Below are 23985 nucleotides of genomic sequence, written 5' to 3'. Positions count from 1 at the left end.
CCCATAATGAACACTTACGTATCTGATGTTTCATCAAAATGACAGGGCATAAGCCCTTAGATAAAATCTGTCACTTTGGATCTGATGACCACAATCTCGTCCTAGCCACCAGTCATATAGAATCCTACTTCTGTATTAATATCAAAAGCTATTCACCCACATCTCAAAATGCTTTGGAACCATCAAAACATTCTCTCTTAGCACTGTGCCGAGCACACAGTAAGTACTCAATAAATATTTTATCATTCATTCATTCTTCAATTGCTTTCCCCTCTGCCCCCAATTTAGAAATAAAGGACACTAACTACTTGGATTTATGTAACGAAAGTTAAAAAAGAATTTAGGATCCTCCTCTGTGCAACACAAAAATAAGTTATGCACTTTAAAGATATTTTATTAAAATATTGCAATTTTGATATGACATTATTTTAGTTTAAATGCAAGGCCAACTATACATCATATACCCCCAAAATCTGATTTTCCTTTTGACTTGTGAGATTAGAATCATGTCAGTCATTATCAATTAAGGAGCATTTAAGAGAGAAAAAGTCACCACAGGTAGGGTCAAGTGAAGGTTTCTGCAGAATGGGAGGGATCTGGTTATATCTATAGGCAGACAAGAAGGGGTCAGTAGATAAAAGGGTATAAAATTTAGGGACAGAGAGAAGATAACTGAAGGGACAAGTTCCTGGAAAAGATAGGAAGAATAGAATCAAGGGCATAAGTAAAGGGGTTTATGTTTTTAAGAAAAGCCACACAGCATAATCCTCAAAGTAAAAAAGGATTCATTCCTCCTCGAGTAAAAGAGAATTAAGAAAATATCCACAGCAATGATGAAAGGCTCACTTTTCCCTGTGATTCAAGTACAGAGTAAAAGATAAGGTCTGGATGATAGTTATAAAAGCAACAAGCAGCAGTATTTACCACACACCTAAGAGATACAAGACACTAGTCATGTTTACTAAACAAACATTTACCTTCTTGGAAAAATGTCAGTAGTTCTCACAAATCATTTAGAATCAAAACCCAAGTACTGGATTCACAGCTGAAGGCATAAGTTAGATGTTAACAATGTAAAGCAAACAACATTGTACCCTGTCTACAACAAAAATAGATTATTAGCCTCCTCCAACTTCTAGTGACTTGCAGATACACTACCACCATTCTGTTATCTATGGTATTCTCAATTTGAACACAGCATTTATACTCATTGCAGACTTCAAAGCTGTTTGGGGTAATTGGAAAAAACACTGGACTCAGATGAGACAGGCTTTTTTCACTTACTACTTGTATAACTTTGGACAAATCACCTTACCTTTCTGGTCCTCATTTGCATCACCTGCAACATAAGCCAGGCCTAGGCTATGGTTGCTCTTTACTTTCTCTCCTAATTCAAAATGTTATGTCCTATTTCCCTCTGTTTGTTTCTTGGTCATATTCCTAATTAGTTCAATCATTTTTTCAGCTGTGTTCAATTCTTTGTGGCCCCATTTAGGTATTTTCTTGGCAGAGATATACTGGAGTGGCTTGCCATTTCTTTCTCTAGCTTATTTTACAGAAGAGGAAACTGAGGCAAACAGGGTTAAACGACTTACACAGGGTCACACAGCCAGTTATGTGTCTAAGGCCAGGTTTAAGCTCAGGAAGATGAATCTTCCCGACTTCAGACTTGGTGCTCTATTCCACTGAGCCACCTAGCTGCCTATACATTCCTAATACATGAATCCAAATGATGCTTTTTCTTAATTTTAAGGTCACAATTCTGCCTGGTGTATCCTACATCTCCCTATGGCCACATCCATACATTTCCAAACCTTCCTCACCTGCAAGGTAATCATTGCCTACCCATATCAATATATAAAACTGGGTATGGACCTTAAATTTGTCATTTTTATTCATATGTACTCAAATGTTTAAGATGCCACAGGCACTAGACATAATCTGACATTATAGAAAAGAATACTGGGAACATCAGAAACCAGAGGCTACAAGACATTAAATTACATAAAGAAAAAATGTGAAGTGGCAATTTATATATTATTTATTACCAACTCTTAAACATTTTATTGAAACCTTTTAAGTGAAAGGTATAAATTCATTATCGAAGCATCTCACTTTTATGTTTTGAAATTTTAGTACAAGTAGAAAGTTCAGTACAATTATTTGAAATCCTAGTGGAATGGGATGATAATAATATTCATATAGTACCCACCATGTGCCAGATACTGTGCTAAGCACTTTACAATTATTATTTCTTTTGAATTCTCACAACAACTCTGGGAGATAGGTGCTATTATTATCCCCATTTTACAAATGAGGATATCATGCTTAATTGAACATCTGGTTTCAACTCTTGCTGCTAAAATCTCATAATACATTATCATTCTGTTTTCCTGCTTTGATAACTAGAATATATACTAAATATAAGCTTTCTATCTCAATTATCTTGTTGCCCACAGGCCCATCCTTTTAAATATTATTTACCAGATCAAAGTATAGACAGGGCTAACCAACCCTGACTGAAACAGATAATCAGGGATTTATACGAAAAAACAACTTGAGAGTTTGTTCTTTTTTTCGTTATTTTCTCCCATAAAAGGAAGGCAGTGACAAAAAAATTCACCTAAATGAAGGCTCTAGTCCAGGGGTGGGGAACAGCCTCGAGGCCACACGTGGCCTTCTAGGTCCTTGGATATGGCCTTTTACTTGAATCCAACTTTTACAGAACAAATCCTTTTATTAAAGGGATTTGTTCTGTGAAGTTTGGATTCAGCCAAATGCCGCACTTGAGGATCTAGAACTGGCGACCCCAGTTCCAGTCATTTGACTTTGCTATCAATATATACCTGCCTATTAACTCATAACTAGCAAACGATATACAAGTGACCTTTCAAATAATCTACAAATTACTGTCTCACTATTCAAAGCAAATTATTTTACCAATTACTAAAAATAGAAAACTGCTGCTTTTCAAAGCCAAATTTGAACTCTATGATAATGCTTATTATAAAAAACCCCAAGGGATACCAAAGATCAAATATTTTTATGACCACTTTTTTAAAAGGCAGTAATCATAACATGTTAAATTTATTATACATACTTATACATTCTTAAAGAAAAAGCAAGCTGTAAGAGATTCATAATTTCACATGAAACTCTTTTTTCTATTCTACTGTTTATGGAAATATTTTGTCTGTCTCTCCCTGACACATCCCTCTCCTCCCCTCCCCTCACCCCAGGGAGTTTTTTAAATTTAGAATTTTTTTTAAAGGCAAGAGCCAAATTTAATCTTTCTTAAATGAAAACAGATCATTTCACAAAATAAGGTTAATTCTAGCCTTCTCAGGTCATATAAGTTCTATCTGTAGGGTGATCTGGGATTTAGAGAGATCAAATAAAATTAATTCTTACCTGGAAGTTGAAATGGACTTCCTGGTCCAGAACTGGCAGGAGAGTTGGGATACGTGCTGCTAGCTGGAGAAGGAGGATAAGGGCTATTTGGTGATAAGGGAAAAGGAGTGTTGTTGGGCTGCTGGAAAGAATCTGGAAATGTAGCATTCTGTGGCATATGTGGCTCATTGTGGCTTAGATTCCTGAACTGAACCAGAAGGCTGTGCTGTGGATTGAATTCACTATGCCGAGGCACTAATACTGGAGGTAAGACTGGAACAGAACAAAAGACAGTTGTCAAAAATGCAAAATAAATACTCAACACATTACCATTGTGACTAATTAAACATTTGTAAAGGTTAAGGATTTAGAAATATATACATTAAAAACTCTTGTCTTTTGAGAGGTATGCCTTACAGAATTAATTCAAGCCCAGGTTGAATCCAGCATCTAACAATTACTAGCTAAGTGCTATAACAAGTCCCTTTATCTAAGTCTCAGTTTCTCATTTGAAAAATGGGGATGATATTTATCTATCATATCTCTCTGATTGAGTTGTCAAAGTCAAATGAGATAAGGTACGCACAATTCTTTGGAAACTATAAAGGGCTATATATTTCGGCTATCATTAACTTATTGTTCCTATCTGCCATTTTTAAACTTATTCTTTTCAAAGACATGACTTCATCTTATCATTAAAGGCTCTGCCCACCCCATGTGAATCATAGAAAATTAGGAATTTAGCAGTACACTAAGTGAAAAATACCAGAAAACAATTAACTAGATAGAGTAAAAGCCAGTTTATAACTAGACATACAAGAAATAATACTGGACTAATTAGTCACTATATCTCTAGCAAACTTACATTAAATTAAATAAAATGAAATGTAGCTCTCTCCTAATTTTCCCCCCTCAGGAAAAAAAAAATATAAAACATACCTGGACTTTCCACTCTCTTATAGTGGTATGGATTGATACAAACTTCCTTTTGCTTAGATCCAAAGGGAAATTCACAAATATCCAATGGCTTCAGTTCATGATGACTCTGTAAATCAGGCCAACGCCAGACTCGGCAGTAAATAACATGGGGTAGGCCTTTTCTGTGAGAAACCTGCAGTCTTCCGTCTAAAGATCTAGGAATAGTAACACACTTGCTGGGCTGTCCAGGGCTACTCAGTGCTTTTTCCAGTTCTTCCATAGCACCCTTTTTCTTTTTTAATTTTTTTACCAAAGCATCAACTGCTTTTTCTGCCCATTTTTCCTCTTCATCACCTTGTTTCCAGCCCAATAATCGCTTTACAGCGGGGCTAGTAAAAGAGAACAAACTGGCCATTGACGTCATTTGATATAAATCTTCAAGAAACTTTCTTACCACTAAATGTCAATATATATTTGAAATGATTATCACAAATGATAAACAATGTACTATCTTTCTACAGAAGAACCAATTAACCAATGATGGGAAAACACTGATTTATCTTCAGGAAGATTCAGCATTTCTTGCATTTGGTGTATCCTAAAGAAAAAATAAACAGGATAAATATTTAATGAATTTCTTTAAAAATCTGCAAGTACATATTATTTTTGATGTGAAACACAGAAACCATAATTGGTTTTTTTAAAAGATGTTTTAAAAAACCCAAGAAGTTTCCTAATTCCATACTATTCATTTTTTTACTCTTAAAAATTATTTCTAACATTCATTTTTTTTAAAAATTGAGTTCCAAATTCTCTTGCTCCCTCCCATCCCTCCACCCATTGTGAAGGCAAGAAATATGTTATCAATTATACATGTGAAACAATGCAAAACATATTTCCATATAGGCCATGTTGCCAGAAAAATAAAGTTTAAAAATTATGCTTCAATTTGCAGTCAAAACTCCATCAGTTTTTTCTCTGGAGGCGGACGGCACCTCTGCATTAGTTCTTAAGCATGATTCCTCAGCTTTATTGGCTGTATACGCATTCTTGACCTTAACAGCCATATCAGATTGCTAGTCAGAAAACACACCATGAGGGAAATCTACATCTTCCTTAAGGTCACTATAATCTTACAATGTTCTAAAACTTTTAAATTTCTTTAGGACAAAATGCGTGTTTTTAAATGCAAAGAATGGTCTTTAGACTATAAATTACAGCAGATAACATACATTTTAGCTATAATCTTCTAATTTTTAAAAATTTAATATTGATTTAACACAACAGACTGTTCCTTATCTGAACACTCTGAACAAAATACACTACCTGAAAAATCTAAACAGAAATGAGGGGTTTATCCTTTTATTTTGACAGTATGCTACTAACTCTGACCATAGGACTTGATCAGTTTTGTTGCTTCTCCATGCATCCCCCACAGTTTAGTATCAAGAGATACAAATGCTTTAACTCAAGTCCCTCCAAAAAACTGACCCCCGGAGATGATAAACTAAATGGCCTCTATAAGGTCCCTATTAGTCACTTTCATAACTGCTAAAATCTTATTACCTATTCTGAGAATTTACCCTCCTCTCCCTTCTTCTGGACAATCACTCCTCCCAGTGTACTGTTCTCACATGGTTCTCCTACTTCTCTGAGAAATCTCTTCATTTTTTCTTTGCTGGACTATCACTCATCTTCAATCTGCTTAGAATGGCTATTCCCCAGGACACAATCCTGAGTTCTCTTCTCACCTCTCTTACAATTGCATTATCTCCTTTAGATTCAGGTTTCATCTCTACAACAGATGAATTCTGACTGTATGTAACCAGCACATTCTCTCTCTTGAATTCCAATAATGTATCATCAAGTACCTCCCTAGATATTTGGAATCTAACATCTCAGATCCCAGTGAGCTACAGGAAGTAGAAATGGCACTTAGAGACAAAGCCAGGCATACACCAAAAAAATCTATGATGGAGGTGATAATCTTGAAAGATTGTGGTATTGCTTTACAAGATAGCTAAAGGAATGGTTACCCAAAGGAATGGGGAAAAAAGGCAATCCAGAGAACAATCTATAATTGAACCTACTTTCTCACTTATAAAATCAGCGAACATTCTTCATGTCAAACAACATTTACTGAGCAGCTACTATGCACCAAACACTGGGCTAAGCACTAGGGATACAAAGAAAGGCAAAAAACAGTGCTCTCAAACTTACAGTCTAATGAGGGAAACAACATGCAAACAACTAAGTACAAACAAGCTATATAAGGGACAAACTGAAGATAATCTCAGAAGGAACTCACTAAGGATCTTTAGGTGGAGACAAAGATGAGGAAGGAGATAATTCCAGACATGGAGGAGGACAAGTGAAAATGCCCCAAGTCAGGAGATAAAATACCTTGTTTCAAGGGGTAGGGTGGAGAGATAGAGGGTTGGAGTAAACTCTAGAAAAGTAGGAAGAGACCAAATTATGAAGGGCTTTGAATGGCAAAAAGATTTTATATTTGATCTTAGAAGTGACAGTCATTGAACAGAAGAGTGACATGGTCAAATCAATTGCACAATTGAGTGGAGGATGGACTGGAGTGGGAAAACACTTGAAGCAGGGAGACCAACAAGAAGGTTACTGCAGTCACCTAGGTGATGAAGTGATAAGGGCCTGAACCTGGGTGATGGCAGTGTCAGAAGAGAGAAGGGGTCCTATAAAAGATATCATGAATATTATGAATCAACAGTACTTGGTGACAGATCTTTCAAGTCAAATCATTTTTAATAATAACAGTGAGATGTTATATTCTCTATACTTTTTAGTCAACTTTATTTGCATTACATCTCCATGAAAGCAGATGAAACTCTTCAACGTCTATGGCTAGCTGACTACTCAAAGCCTCTCCAGTATAGTAAGAACTACTAGAGCTCATACTGTCCTAGTTTTGAAAACCCAGAGACACCATTACACCACAATAAGGTACATACATTTTATGATTATCAACCAAGGGATTTGCAATATTGGCAAAGACTCCATAGCCTGTTTGCAGTCAACAAGAGTCTCCCACTTTCATATCGGAGCAACCATGTATAAGTAATTGGACTCTATACACATAAGTCAGGCCAGAGTGAGATGGGTGATTGCCTGAAGGAACTGTATCACTTGAACAAGGTATGCAACCAAGCAGTAGTACATCCGGTGATACAGTGGTCCAGGGATAGGACCTTGGGAGACAGTGATGCTTTGGTAAAGCAGGGGCCAACAAATATGCTCAGACTAGCCGTTGTAGATCAGCAGCCTGCTATAATGGATAAGATTAGGACGTTTTATCTACAGGTAGTTGCTCTACCCTGAGCAGCTGATCTCAGGCAAAAATGATGTAGCTAGTAATTAGGCCTGAGGACATTACAGTATTGGGAAAGAGATCATTGATCTGATGTTGGAAAATATCCATAAGCCAGAACAGTGCACAGGGCTCTAGAGCTTCCTAATATTTCATACCTTTAGGAAGGCACAGATGCAGGATTCATCTCATAAATCAATGGAGAGTTGCTCCATTAGCAGTGGCAAGAAATTCAATAAGTATTTATTAAGCACGTACTATTTGCCAAGGACTGTGCTGAGTGTTGAAGACACAAAAAAGAAAAAGACAGTCCCTGCTCTCAAGAAGCTTGCAATCTAATGAGGGAAGACAATACAAAAGGAGGCAAGAAAGTGAGAGCACCAACAGGCTTGGGGAAATCTTGTTCTGTGGAGTTGAAACCAGCAGCAGATACAAAGTGGAGTGAGCTCAAAGTCCAATTTCTGCCCTCTATGAAGGAAGGCCTTGGGAGATGTTTGGTACTCCAGCTTCCAGTCTTCCAATCAGAAGTGAACAATGAGGAGATTTATGACATCTGTAGATGAAACATGGACATCAATTGCCCAACTTGAACCAAACTCAATTGGTTCACCAATCAGACACCCATTCACCTATAATGTCTGCCAAGAAGACTCATCATAAACAACAACCTGGGCTGACTCTGATCCCTTCAACTATACTATGAAATGTGACCTATATATCATGGCAGGTACACAGCCTGTTGCATATCACTTAAACGGTGGTGACTTGGTATCAAGAGATGTCAATATGACAATTGCCACAGTCAAGAACAAGTGAACCAATTTGTAGACTGGCATCCCACTGGCTTTAAAATTAGCATCAATCATTAGACTCCAATTGTACTACCTGGAAATGAGGAGAAAGGGGAAGGTGAGGAAGTAATGAGGGAAAGTAGGAGAACCTGGCCAAAGTACAGTCAGCAGAATGCATGCTCAGTAAGGTTTTAAAGCTTAAGCCCACATAGATCCTAAATTTGACTTTATGCATGTCATTTATGTACTGGTATGTAGATGAAAGTATGTGGATGAATGAGAGTTGGGGGGTTGGGGGGAAGGGGAGGAGATGAGGGATAAACCAGACCAGAATTGTGAGGCAGAAATGTAGGCAGAATGAATGGTGACGATGTGAGGAATTCTAGATAGAGACCCAGCAACTAGCCCATTTATCCTTTACTTTTGTATTCTTCCTTTTCCATCTCAATAAATACCCTTCTTCATCTACAAAAATCAGAAAAGACAACCAAACCATATTCACTTTTGTATCTTAACTAGAACCAAAACAGAGATAAAATAAAATAGCAAAATGAATCTGTAATTCCATAGAGGCACAATGGGTATTTGTGTGATATTTTTACTATATTACACTAGAAAATTAATCACAATACATACACAAAAATACATTTAAACTGTTTTGCTTAACTTTTTTAAAAAAAACAAATTTACATATTCTGGATATTTTTTCCAAATAATCATAACAATTTTAACAAAATCTCAGTTTTCTCTTCTGCAGTTCACAAAATGAAAAAAATGAGGAAGTTCATTTGTTCTAAATTCCCAACCAGCTCTTAAGTTATAAAGAATTGGTTTAATAGATATCATTGATAATTAAAGACATCGGCACTGTTAAAAGAGGGTTTGTAAGGCACTTTATGTACATTATCAATCAACAAGCATTTTATTAGCTACCTATTATGTGACAGGCACTACGTTGGGGCTAGGGATAAAAATATAATAGATTATACAATCTCTACCCTGAAAGATATGTAAGGTAGATCCTGTAAGTATTAACCTATACAGATTAGAAAAATGAAACTCAGAGGTTAATTTACTTAGAGGCATACAGCTTGTTAGTATCAAAGACAGGATTCAAAGTGAGGTCTTTCTGACTGCAAGTTCAGGTCTATCTGTATTCATTATGGCTACACTGCCAGGTACTTGAATGACTAACATTAGTGTACTAGTAAGACTTATTTGAAAACATTACCATATATTTTTTAAGTCTCAGAATGTAACTGCTGGTCAGTAAAGTCAGATAGTGGAATATTATCATTCATTAAATATTCTATATTTACTATTTATAAATGCTGTGCATAGTACCAGTTTTCTAGCACAAATTCTGATACACTAAAAAACCACCACCACCACAACTGATTAAGAAAGCCTATAGAACCTTGTAGTTATAAATAAAAATAAGCAAAGTGCCAATTAAGAGAGTGCTCCAATTGATCTAATGTAGATAAATCTGATTCCTCCTTCTCTCCCTCCCCCTAGGTAAGACAAAAGAAACAGCTACTAGATTCTCATGTTAATGAAACAGCAGAAGTTAGTAATTTACACTGTTACAAAATATTGAGAAAACAATAAACTATAGATAGGAAAATTGTCTTGGTGGGGCTGGGGAATGTGAGGGGTGATGTGGACCTGACATTTAAAGATATTAATTTTGAAGCAGTGAGAAGAATACTTATCTCAATTGTAGTATGTAGATAAAGTCTTAAATAACTGAGAAGATATTAGGTAAATGTATATAGATTTGATCATATAAACACAAAATAACAAATACATCAAAATGAAAAGTAACAGTACATAAATTACACTGATTATGCCTAAATGAAAAGTACACACCTTTGCAAAGTCAATGACTAAATCAAGTTCAAAGGGGTCATAAAGAAATTTATTATTAATGACAATGGCAGCTGGCAATTGTATTTTAAATTTACAAAGAGGTTTACATATTTTTTCACCAGATCTGTGATTTTATTGGGGTCATCACTTTGAACCCCTATCTTCCTGACTCTGAAGCCACTATCCTCTCTAGTCCACACCTTATCATCTCATACTGAGACAAGTCTCTTAAATTTTCACTTGTCCTTCCTAACAACCCTGTGGAGTAGGTATTATAAGTATGGTAATCCTCATTTTATAGATATAGAGGTAAATGACCAGAGAAATTAAGTAAAACGTTAAGGTCCTTGAAAGCAGGAACTTTATACCCTTTTTTTTTTGTCTTTGTATCCCTAAGAACCTAGTATAGTGCTTTTTGGGGGGAGGGGGGTGCTATGTAAATGAATATTCAATTTTATTTTTACTTTTTTCCAATTATGTATAAAAACAATTTTTACATTAGTTTTTTTTTTTATTTTGATTTCCAAATTCTCTCCTTCCCTCTCTTTCCTCCTCCCTCACTGAGAAGGCAAGCAATTTGTGATAGGTTAGACGTGCAATCAAGCAAAACATTTCCATATTAATCATGTGAAAGAAAATAGAAAATACAGACCCAAAACAAACAAATAAATGAAAATAAAGAAAGTTTCAAAAAAGTAGACTTCAATCCACATTCAGACTCCATCAGTTCTTTCTCTGGAGGTGGAGAGCATTTTTCATCATAACTCCTTTGAACTGTCAGATCACTGTATTGCTGAAAATAGCTAAGTCATTCACAGTTGATCATTGTATAATTACATAATTTTATATATATATATATAAAATTATATATATATATATAAAATAGCTAAGTCATTCACAGTTGATCATTGTATCATTTTGCTGTTACTGTGTACAATGTTGTTCTGGTTCTGCTACTTCACTCTGTATTGGTTCATGTAAGTCTTTCCAGATTTTTTCTGAAAGTATCCTGCTTGTCATTTCTTATCACACTATAGTATTCCATCACAATCATATACCACAACTTATTCAGCAGTTCCTCAATGGATGAGAAGCCCTTCAATTTCCAATTCTTTGCTACCACAAAAAAAGCTGGTATATTTTTCTACATATAGGTGTTTTTCCTTTTTTCTTTTTTTTAAATTCTCTTCAGAATATAGATCTAATAGCGTTATTCATGAGTCAAACGGTATACACAGTTCTAAAGCCCTTTGGACATAGTCCAAAACGCCCTGCAGAATGGTCAGATTAGTTCACAATTCCACCAACGGTGTATTAGTGTCCCAATCCTATCACATTCCCTCCAACATTTGTAATTTTCCTTTTCTGTCATATTAGCCAATCTGCTAAGTGTGAGGTGGTAACCTCAGAGTTGTTTTAATTTGTACTTTTATAACCAATAGTGATTAAGACCATTTTTTATATGACTATAGATAGCTTTGATTTCTTCATCTGAAAACTGCCTGTTCGTATCCTTTGACTGTTTGCAACTGAGGAATGACTTGTATTCTTATAAATTTGACTCAGTTCTCTGTATGTTTGAAAAATGAGGCCTATATCAAAGAAACTTGCTGCAAAAATTGTTCCCAGGTTTTGGCTTTCCTTCTAATATTGACTGCACTGGTTTTGTTTGTGCAAAAACTTTAAAAAAAAAACAGTATTTTTTTTCCAATTACATGTAAAGATAATTTTTAACATTCATTTTTAAAAATTTTTGAGTTCCAAATTTTCTCACTCCCTCCCCTCCACTTCCTGAAAAAAGTAAAAAATTTAACAGGTTATATGTGTGTAATCAAGTAAAACATTTCCATATTAGTCATGTTGTGAAAGAAAAAGAATAAAAGTAAACACACACACACACACACACACACACACACACACACAGAGTAAAAAAAGTGAAAATAGAATACTCTGATTTACATTGAGACTCCATCAGTTCTTTCTCTGGATGTGGATAGCGTTTCACATCATAAGTCCTTTGGAATTGTCTTGGATCATTATACTGCTGAGAAGAGCTAAGTTATTCATAGATGATCATCTCACAACTTTGCTGTTACTGTGTACAATGCTCTCCTGGTTCTGCTCACTTCACTTTGCATCAGTTTATGTAAGTTTTTCCAAGTTTTTCTGAAATCGGCCTGCTTGTCATTTCTTATAGCATAATAGTATTCCTTTACATTCATATACCACAACTTGTTCCGCCACTGCCCAATTGATGGGCATCCTCTCAATTTCCAATTCTTTGCCACCACAAAAAGAGCTGCTATAAATATTTTTGTACATTTGGATCCTTTCCCCTTTATGATCTTTGGGATACAGACTCAATAATGTCACAGCTAGATCAAAGGGTATTATGCAAAAACATTTTAATTTAATATAATCAAAACTATCCATTTTATATTCCATAATGCTATCCCGTGTTCAACCTTATTGAATCTTTTACGATTTCTCTTTCCTATTTACCATTTTATGCTTCTCTTGGATCTCATGTCTGAATGTCAAAATTTCTATTTTATTCTTTCTTTTTATCAGGAATGCTCAAAAGTCCTTTATTTCATTAAATAACCACTTTTGCTCTTGAAGGATTATATTCAGGTTTGCTGGATAGATGATTGATTCTTGGTTGTAATTCAAGCTCCTTTGCCTTCCAGAAAAATCATATTCCAAACTCTGATCCTTTAAACTGCTAAATATTGTGTTATCCTAACTGTGGCTCCATGATAATTGATTTCTTTCTGGATGTTTGCAATATTTTCTCCTTGACCTGAGAGCTCTGGAATTTGGCTATAATATTCCTGGGAGTTTTCATTTGGGGATCTTTTTCAGGAGGTGACCAGTGGATTCTTTCAGTTTCTATTTTGCCCTCTAGTTCTAGGATGTTAGTTTTCCTTGATAATTTCTTAAAATATGATGTCTAGGCTCTTTGTTTGATCATGGCTTTCAGGTAGTCCAACAATTCTTAAATTATCTTTCCTCAATCAATTTTCCATGTCACTTGTTTTTCCAATGAGTTCCCATTTTCTATTTTTTTTCACTTTTTAAAACTTTGTCTTATTGTTTCCTAATGTCTCATGGACCCATTAGCTTCTACTTGCCCAATTCTAATTTTTAAGGAATTATTTTCTTCAGTAAGTTTTTGTACCTTCTTTTTGATTTGGCCAATTCTACTTTTTAAGTTCTTCCCTTCAGTGAATTTTTGTACATCTTTTTCCACTTGGCGAATTCTGTTTCTTAAGTTCTTCTCTTTAGTCAATTTTTGTGCCTCTTTTCTCATTTGGCCTAGTCTTGTTTGTGTGTGTGGTTTTTTTAAGGTGTTACATTCTTCAGTACTTTTTGTGCCTCCTTTACCAAGCCATTGACTCTTTTTTCATGATTTTCTTGCTTCACTCTCGTTTCTTTCCCCAATTTTTCCTCTACCTCTCATTAGATTTTTAAAATCCTGTTTGACCTCTTCCAGGAATTCTTTTTTTGGGGAGCCTGAGACCAATTCACCTTTTTTTCCCGAGGCTTTGCATGTAGCTGTTTTGACAACGTTGTCTTCTGTCTTCTCAGTGTTTTGTTTTTCCCAGTCACCGCAGTAACATTCTTTGGTCAGGTTCTTTTTTTGTTGTTTGCTCATTTTTCCAGTCTATTTCTTGACTTTTAACTTTATGCTAAAGTTGGGCTCTGCTTCCAGGGTTGGGGGGGGCACTAATGCAAAGCCTCAGGCTTTTCACGCTCTTGTTTTTCAGAGCCAGTTGTGGGGGTCTGTAATTTTTCAGTTCTTCCAAGATGATATGGTCTAAGGAAAGGTGTGGTCACTGCTAACTTGGCCTGTGCTCTTGTCTGTGAATGACTGCAAGCACTCTTTTCTACCCTGGAATTGTGTCCAGGTCCTCACTCCTGATAGTGCTCCCTCAGCTTGGGACTGTGACCCAGAACTGCTTATAGAGAATGCAACACAGTCCAGCTCCCAGTGTCAGCAAAAAGTCCCCTATAATCTCCTTCTGACAAGTTATCCAACCCTCTTACTGTATGTGGGTTGAAAGCCCCAGAAGCCACCAACATGAATTCAATCACCCCCAAGGCCCGTGCTGGCACAGTCTGTGCTCTACTTTCACCCCAGCGAGGCAGACATTTCCTATCAACTTTCTAAATTGTCTTGGACTGTAAAATTGTCTCACTCTGTCCTTTTGTTGGTTCCGCCGCTTCAAAATTCCTTTTGAGGCATTATTTTAATGTTGTTTAGATGGGAACTTGGGAGAGACATTATTTTAATGTTGCTTGGAGGGGAATTTGGGAGAGCTCAGGCAAGTCCCTGCCTTTACTGTGCCATCTTGGCTCCATTTGATAATATGTTACTCTTAATAAATGTTTGCTGAATTAAATGACTTATACTCATCTAACACAGGATAGCACAATTAGTCTGGATTTAAACCTAGATATATCCAGCCTCTACTGATCAATCAATAAACTATTAACATTAAAGAATATTACTTAAATAAAAGTTTGACCAAATGAAAAACACAAAAAACACAAAAATGAAAACTGTTCAGGATAAGAAGTACCAACATTAATATAATCACAAAATTACCAAAGCACACACTTTTCCAGAAGAAGCCAGAATTTTTCAAAGTTAAATGTGTGAATGTGGTCTTTTACACATATTCGAACTTATACCTAAAAAAGAATTATCTTTACAACATCCCAGACAAGTAGTCATGAAGGTTATGTCTAAAAACCCTCAATGTTAGAAAACCTAATGCAAACAACTTGCTCTGGGCCTATGTGGTATCTATCTCCTGGTATCCAATATTAAAAACTCTTTCATCCATACTCCTTTTCTTTTTCCCCATTTAAGATCACAGATCACTAGCACTGGAAGGCATCTAATCGATCAGGGGTTCTTTTGGCAGTCTGGTGTAGCCTATGGATTCCTTAGAATAATATTGTTAAATTCATAAAATACACAGGAATACAAAGAAAGTAATTATATTGAAATAGTTATCAAAATTTGCTAAGTCTATACTCTATTCAAAGATGGTTAGGTCAACCAATAAACAAACATTTATTAAGCACTGATTATATGCCATACACTGTGCCAAGCACTGTGGATACAAAAAAAGGTCAAAGACAGTTCCTATCTTGAAGGAGCTCACAATCTAACAGGGCAGACAACAAACAAATATATACAATCAAGGCATATATGGGATAAATAGGAAATATTTAACAGAGGGAAGGCTGTAAAATATGAGACAAGGATCTCAGATGAGAGGGTGGGGGAAGGAGGAGCTATGGGAGGTCTGAGGAGGGGGGAAAAGGTCTGAAAGAGCCACTTTGGAAAATGAGATAGTAAGTTGACAGGATAGGCATTGAAACACTTCCTAGCAGCACTAAGGGCCTAATTGAGTTTACATAACATAAATTTGTAGTGAATGAAGTCAGAATAGCTGCATGATTTTCTCTGCCTTCATTGAGCAGCATACTTGTAGGAGCAAAGGTGGTGAATAATGGAAGTGATTTAAAGCTAAGGCTTGGCAGGGAATTATTATATCATATGATATGATATAATAACAATATAATGTAATCACCATCATGACAAGGGGCCTAGGGATTTAGGAGAGGAGGGTAGTGTAGAATGGAATTTGTTCTTTCATCAACAAATCAAGATGGGGAAAAGAAGAAAGACTGGCTAGTGCAAGGAATAGATGCTCTGGGAGAGAACTGAGGGGCCAAGGAACAGAGTGTCACAGTACAGATGAAATGTAGGGTTTTGTAAGGAAATGCAGAAGGTAAAAAGCCAATAGATTATCGTAGGACAACGGGATTTCCAAATTCTTTTAAGTGGAAGAGGTATGATTTTAAGTGGAAGAGTGGATGATAGTAAGATCAAACATATGACCATCTTAATGTATTATTGAGGCAGGGGGAAAGAGTCACTCATGGAAAGTGAGTAGGTTGAGGAACTGAGTGGTTCAGGTATTCGAAGGAGAGTCAGTAATGTATGTTGAAGTCCCCTAATATGAGGACATAAGTTAGGAAGGAAAGAAAAATTGTGAGCCATGTGCTGAACTCATTGAGGATAGATGGGAGTTAACCTGGAGGTATATAGACAATAGCTATTAGGATTTTGATAGGGTGATAGATATGAATAGCATGAAACTCAAAGGAGTAGAGATTACTGAGGGATAGAGGAGTAGGAGAACCTGGATGTGGTAACAGAGCAAAGAGTAGTCCAATTCCTTCACTTTCACCAGTGAGTCGAGAGGAATTAACACTACATGGAAGTGTAGCTAGCACAAGAAAGAGTGGCAAGGGAGGCTTTGTCATCAGGGGGAAGTTTGGTTTAAGTAATAGCTAGTAGAAGGAAGGAATGGGAGGGGAAAAAATTTAGGAAGAAGGAAAGTATGTTGCCTATGGAACAGGCATTCCACAGGGCACAGTGAAAGGACTCAATAAAAGTTCAGAGGAGAATGGAATCCACATTAAGGATGAGATGGTCTAAGAGGAAATGAGACTTGATCTGAGCCTTGAAGGATTAGCAAAGAGAAATAGCAAGTTCAACCTACAAAGGGGGAACTACTGGAACAGACTTGAGGAGGAAGTTTGAATGCAGAATATTCTAAATGAAGGGGGAAAAGGGTAAATAGATACAGTTTTCTGGAGCCAAGAAATTTCATTTTTAGGCTAAAAGCTTGGACTTTCCTTTGCTTTCAGTAAGGAGTGTCTGAAAGGTTGGGAAGATGGAGAAAAAGGTCTAATGCATTGTGTGGAAATTTTTCATCTGGAAGAGGTTTCTATAGTTGGAAAGCAGAGAAGTGAGAAACAATCAGATTTGCCAAGTCCACCTGTAAAGTAATAAGAGTTTAAAGTAGGAAAGAAAGGATATATGTAATAGACATTACAAAACGACTCAAAAGCTCAAAATCTACCTTTTTATGAATCCTTCCAATTGACATTGATTTTCTCCCAATGTTTCACTCACTTATGATAGTTTCAAAGCTTGGGGAAGAGAGATATGTGATACCATAGGGACCAGCCAGGAGAATCTCCTTTATCTGTATTTTGCATCTGAGAAACCCAAGAGCCAGAGGATGAGGCTCTTGATATAACAAAAAATCATGGAAAGAATCTTAAGACTCCAATGTTAATAAGGATTTTCTCATAAAACTTGGTTTGTAGTTTCCAAATTTTTTTTTAATGTCTAGAGAATCTTGTTCTTCTTCCCAAAATCTTAATTCTCATATTCATTAGTGTTGAACCAATACTTTTCTCATGTATCATTTTTGTATCTGCATTCCTTTTACATGTGTTAAGCAAATAAATAAATAAATAAATAAATAACCCCCCCCCCCAAAAAAATGGAATAAAAAAGTCTCCCTACGACAATATACTCAAAAGGTGATCATTCAGTCTTTGCTTAGAGGCCTCCAGTAAGGGAAAATCCACCACTCTCCTGAGGCAACCCATTCCACTTCTGGATATCTTTAATGCAAAGGATTTTAACCTGGGGTCCATGAATTTTTTAAAAAATATATTTTGATAACTGTATTTTAATAGACTTTGTTTCCTTTGTGATCCTATATATTTTATTTAGTTCACCTAAAAACATTATTCTGAGTTCACAGGTTCTATAATGCCAAAGATGTCCATGACACAAGAAAGTTTAACAATCCCTACTCTATTTGACAGAAGTGTATTTGTCTCTTTGCAACTTTCACCCAATGCTTCTAGCTTTGCGTTTTGGATCCAAATAAAACAAACTCAATCCTTCCTCCAGGTGACAGCTCTACAAATACCTGAATACAATTATTCATCTTTTCTTTTCCAGGCTAAGTATCACACTATTTCCTTCAAATGATCCTCATACAACATTTACTTTTAATTGTTCCTCAAATATAGCTAACAAAATAATAACAGATATCTATATAGCACTTTAAGGTTTGCAAAATCCTTTGTATACATTAAAGGCTACCGGGCAGATGGCATAAAGGACTAGCTACATCCTGAGGTTAAAATAAAATGTGAAAATTATAAACCCTCCTCCACTAACCAAACTACAGTATCAGGTAAAGTGAAAGGTAAAAGTAACATATTAGTTTATCATTTCAAAATATTATATAAAATAAGATGGATAGAATATAGCATAAAGAGATTCAAAGTCAATAACCTGCTGAGAGAAAATACTCTCGTTTATAAAATCTGCTTACAATTTACAATATTACATACAAAAATTACTTTATTAAAACATTTTTCTTCATAACCAAGGTGAGACTCAATAGAAAAAACATGAAACTAACTCTCTCTAAGAACAAGGTCTCAAATTTAGTTTATTCCATTGAGCTGTCCAAAGCAATGTCAAAACTAATGTAAAATTCAAGAACTGTCCATTCTCATGAAAAAAAAAAAATGAACTCTAGGTATCCAATCTTTTAGAACTGGAAGAGCATCCCAGGAGCAGCCAATGAAAATTGAATCTGTGCTTTTGACATTAGCAATCAAGTCAGTCTTTTAAAGAAATCACTCATTTCAACAATCCTTCATAAGTACTTTTAGGTCCAAGCCTTCCATTTTATTAAACATAGATATTGAAACTATACATGTTACAGATAAGGTAAATGTGTAGGATAAACAACAATCAAGTAACAAACATGTTGTGAAGATCAAATGAGAAGACAGATATAAAGCATCTTAGCAAACCTCAAAGCAATACAAATGTAAACTACTGTGTGCTAAGAAATGTGATGGACTCCAAGAAGAAACAGACTTTAAATTTCAGGAAGGAAGAGATCTTCACTTACCCAAATTTTGTGGGGTGGACAACAGGGATAAGACACCAATAGACAGCTGTAATACACAATTACAGAACAGTATTATTAAATTACAAAACAATGTACACCGTGATGTCTACAGAAGAAGACCAATACTAAGGGAGAACGGGAGAAGCCTGCTGGAAAGAAGAGGAGGTCATTCAAGGCACAGGGGCCTACCTAAAATAAGCAAAGGTATAGAGGCAGAAAAATATAGGGTCCAATTTCACTGGTGCAAAATACCTAATAATAGTTAACTTTTGGGTAACACCAGTCAGTGGAGGCCTTTGAATGCAAATTATTTCCAAATTTAGTTTATCCATAATAATCTCTCTCATACACAGACCTGAACATGCCATTACTCTGTTTAAAAAAAAAAAAAGTCAGCAGCTATACAGTAAATCAAGTATAAGGATAAACTACCATAAGAGATTCTATTGTCAAAGTTACCAAGTGGCATCAGTGTTAAAAGAGCACCAGCCCAGAAGTCGAGACCTGGGTTCCAGTCTTTGCTCTAACATTTGTTAGTCAAGAGATCTTAGGCAAATAACTTTATCTTTGGGCCTCATAATTTTCTATCTGGTATAATATTTTTTAATTCCCTATTGATATGATCTATTATGCAAATCCAATATGAAATGTACCCAAATCTGTTGGACTTTAAGCCAGGGGAAGCTCTAACAAAAACTATTAAAGATGAACAAAATATTTTTATCCTCTTTTAATAGTGAAAATATTCACTTTTAGAAAAATAAAAACTTGTTCATGTAAAACTTATCAAATGTTTTAAAATAGAGGAGTTCAAATTTCCTTGCAGTTCTGAATATCAAGCTATTTAAGGGTCAAATACTAATATTTTTGGTATCATACTTTATTTAATACTCATTATATACTACATATAAAATATATAATATTAATACTTTCAGAACTCCAGAAAACAGCAACTTGGACTATATAAAGTTACAGAAAGCAAAAGACTCTGTCCATTGCAAAGAACAAAAAAGATTACTACAAACCATGAGGTTTGAGTTCATAATGAAAACAGGAAATAGAGCTCCTCAGGTAGAATTATGGTACTACTCAATACGTCTTCTGGTTCAGCCAAGAATGAAAAATTCAGGATTAAGAGAAGTAGAATTTACTTGTCTCTGCTTTACTATAGAATGAAGTTTTTAATTTTCCCAGCAACATGTTGCATAACTAATGATAAAAAAAATCTGACTCAAGTCTCATTAGTAAAACATTCTTAGCACTGCCTCCCACTCAAATTAATAGCTTACTTTGCCAGAGGGAAAAGAAATGAAACATATTTCTATCTACCCATTTCTATGGCGCCTACAAGAGCAGCAGGAGATAAGATAGTAGGATACTTATCCAACATAAAAAAAACCCAACCCATATCTATGTTCTCATTCATATCTCCACTCTCCCCACTAAGGACTATATCATGTTAAATGAATCTACCTAATTAATATATCAGTAGGTCAGTTCCATGTGCTTATCTAGCTTTATCACCTATCAACTGTAACTGATATAAGGTGAAGAAGTGGGATACACTGCAGTAATGGAAGATGGACCTGCAATGTTGTGTTAAGGAATATTTAAAAGGGATTTATTTTTCATGAGTCAAGTACATAAAGAGAAGATGTGTACAGGGAGAGAATAATGTCAAAAATAAGTCAAATCTAAATATAGTTATTTTAATGAAGACTCCAAGACTCCTTTATGTATTGGTGTTCAATAAAATTAACCAGCAGTCTTAAACTCTGAACTGACAAATGCTTTGAGATCTCATAGGGAAAAACCGTCACTAGCACTTGTGAATTTGTAAACAGTTTCCTTTAAGCTCATGAACTTGAAACACACAACTACCTCTCTAAATTTTATAATCATGTCTGGATAAATGTGTTTGGGAAAAAAAATTTTAAATCTTTCCAAATCCATTGCTGAAAATGCTGATAGGAATTTTAAAAGTTCCTCAGCAGCAAGTTTAATAAGAACATTACTTCCGAACTTGCCAAAGGATAACTAACATTCAAATCACTACAAGTTATAGACCAGGTACTTTGCCTTGAAAAATATTGTCAGCCTCATTTTCATAGAAGAGTGTGCTAGTGTTTTCGGCTAAGATAACAACACTCTTCAGTGCTGGGGAAGAGGCAAGATGTGACACCCCAAACAGACTTCAAAACTTTTTCCAAATAAAGATAAGGTAAACAAGATATAGTTAGCGCCACGCCCATTTATATGCACAAGCAGCCAAGAATGCCTTTTTTTTTCCCCCAGATCACCAGCTGGTCAGGAAACAGTCTCTACTAATCAAGATAGAGATCTGGCCCAGAGTTAAACAGGCATTCCTCACCTCCTGGCCTGACTACTACAATGTGTTCTCCTTTTTCATCAAAACCAGAATTGGAACTTTTGAAGTGGATTAGTTCTCCCCAACTCCCCTCCCCACAAGTTTTCTTCTATATATTGTTTTAAAAGAGATGTACTATCAATAATAAACTTTATTTCAATCTCCATTTGTTTTCCAATGGTGAAATTCAATATTATGCTGTATGTTGGACTTGACGGCTCTACCAGTTCTAAATTTTGTGATGTCTAAATTGGCTATACTTACTCCAGCTCTTTAACCGCTATCAAAAACCTCTTTTGGCTATGGGGCATGCTCAAATCCAAAATGAGACCCACAGGGAAGTTTCAAAGTTTACACTCCAAAAACCCACTGAATCAGACCAGCAGAGAGGTCTGCTAAAACATGTCACAAGTTTAAAGGCTGAGATTGGAAATAAAAGTTCCTGATGGAACTGAAATTAGCCAGAGAAAAATGTCAGTAGAACAGGAAGGAAATATCACCTCAGAATTTTTGAAGACCAATCCCAAGATGGATAAGCGAAACCATTAAATATTGATATCTATTTTTGAGTCGTTAAATGAATTGCATCAATTTATCAAACTTTATTACTCGAAGAACAACCTATGTCAATCATTTTGAAAGGATATACAACACCAGGAAGAATCTAATACTCATCAGTTGTGGGGAGGGGGAGAGGAGAAGTATAAGGAGAGAGATATTACTAGCTATGACCTTGGGCAAGTCATTTTAGCACTCTAAACCCGGGTAAAGCAAACTGTAAAATAAAGGTTAACTAATTGATCTCTATAAAGTCTCCAGCTCTTGGGATTTTTTGTTTTGTTTTGTTTTTAATTCTGATTTCAAAAAGGGGGAAAAAAAGAGAACCAGATTTAAACATCGAGGTCCGTAAGGTCCAAAAATACCTCTCCCAGCTTGGCATCCCGAAGCAGCAGGGCTTTTATAGGTCTACCTATTCACACCAGAAAACGCTGGAAGTCTGCCCTCCCTCCCCTGCAACATTCCCGACCCCGGGGACTTCCCCGCCCTCGCCACAGCCCGGTGTGCCCGGCCACTGGCCCGAGGATTTCCAAGCCGGCCGTGGGAGGCTATGGGCCTGGTAGGCCGCTCCAAGATTTCTCGGGCGAGCCTTTCCTGATCTCCCCAAGTTTTTTAATCACAGGGCTCCCGTTTCCTCCTTTTGGGGACGCGGATCCTACGGCTTGCCTTGCCTCTCTCCCGGCTGGTGGCGGCGAGGCAGGCGCCCTCGTAAAGGGAGCCGTTATTAGCCTCGGTCACTCAGGGGGGCCTGATCGGACACCTCCCCCCCCAGGCCCCACTCCGCCTGACCTCTAAGTCCTCCACCTAGTCCCCCTTTCTCCTTGGGAGGAGAGGGACCCGTCCCATTTCCCCGACCCCTGCGCTGCCCTGAGCTGGGGCCCCGACTGCGGGGCTGAAGCGGCCCGCTAGGAGCCTCGCACATAGTAGGCTCTTGTTACACTGTGGCACAAGAGGAAACTCGGCTGTCGGACTGAGGCCCGGAAGCACAAGGGCTCGGCCCGCGCGCGTTCCCGCCGCCTGCACCCGTTAACGGCCCGACCCCCGCGGGTCCCGGAAGCCGACGCGACAGAACCAGGGGACGTGGGGAGGGCAGCCGCGGCCTGGGAAGGGGCCGCCGCCGTCTACCCCTCACAGACCTCTGGAGTCTCCCCTCGCGCCCCACTCCCCACCCCAGCCCGCATTGGTAGGATACACTTACAAGCCCAGTGAGGCAGGCGGGGGGAGGGGAGCGAGGGAGGGTGTCCCCGCCGGTGCTCCGTGCGCTCTTGCCGGGCGCGGGCCGGTTTCCGCTCAGTGCAACTTTATTGGGATCCCAGTTGCGGGAGACACTGCACCCGCTCCAGGCCCGGCGGTCGGCGAGGACCCGGATGGTGGGGGAGGGCCACAGCTGCAAAGGTTGCTGCCCGGGGGGCGCATGCGCACATGTCCCGGCTAGTTGAGGCTGTGGGAGTTCGAGTAGCCTTGGGGGAAGGGTCGAAGTAGGGTTCTTCTCCAAAACTAACCTTAATTCCCTGGCCCCTGAAGCCCTATAACCCATTATCTGTATCTACGAGCTGAAGTAGTAGTACTACTCCTAGTACTGCCCAGTTTAAGTCAGATCATCACATTGCTCGAGAACTGACTAAAACCACAAAACCTCACTGAAAGCCCCATGAAAGGCTCTTCGACTTTCCCCAGCAGATTCAGGAAATAACATTGGGAAGCGGGGGAGGGGAGCCGTAAAAGGGGGGGAGAGGGGCGGTATTTACAAAAATGAGCTTCTGTGCTGAAGCCCCTCTCTGCCCAGCAACTACTTCAGTGTAGTTTTTAAAATCATCTAATCCACCCTTTTAATTTACAGATGAGAAAATCTGCGGTTTACCAAGATGAAGTGATTTAATCAGGTCCAGTTCTGAAATTAGAACCCAAGGCTTTTGACTACAGATCCAGGAT

General features: G+C 37.2%; 1 protein-coding gene across 2 annotated transcripts in view; it reads right to left on the bottom strand.

Annotated features, from left to right (window-relative positions):
- SMAD5 (SMAD family member 5) overlaps positions 1-23397 on the bottom strand; it is a 34872-nt gene extending 11475 nt beyond the window's left edge. Inside the window, exons 1-4 of one of the 2 annotated variants that reach the window (XM_027849225.1) lie at positions 23252-23397; positions 19128-19173; positions 4330-4906; positions 3412-3663 (exon numbers count right to left, since the gene is read on the bottom strand). In XM_027849225.1, coding sequence (XP_027705026.1) covers positions 3412-3663; positions 4330-4732 — 655 coding nt within the window. In that variant the 5' untranslated portion in view covers positions 4733-4906; positions 19128-19173; positions 23252-23397. The remainder of the gene's footprint in view (positions 1-3411; positions 3664-4329; positions 4907-19127; positions 19174-23251) is intronic. The other variant, XM_027849226.1, reaches the window with a different exon arrangement.
- Positions 23398-23985: the final 588 nt, after the last annotated feature.

The sequence above is a fragment of the Vombatus ursinus genome, unplaced genomic scaffold, assembly GCF_900497805.2.
Source record: "Vombatus ursinus unplaced genomic scaffold, bare-nosed wombat genome assembly UNPS02007284.1, whole genome shotgun sequence".
Taxonomy (NCBI): Eukaryota; Metazoa; Chordata; class Mammalia; order Diprotodontia; family Vombatidae; genus Vombatus; species Vombatus ursinus.
This window is presented reverse-complemented; position numbering and strand designations above follow the sequence as displayed.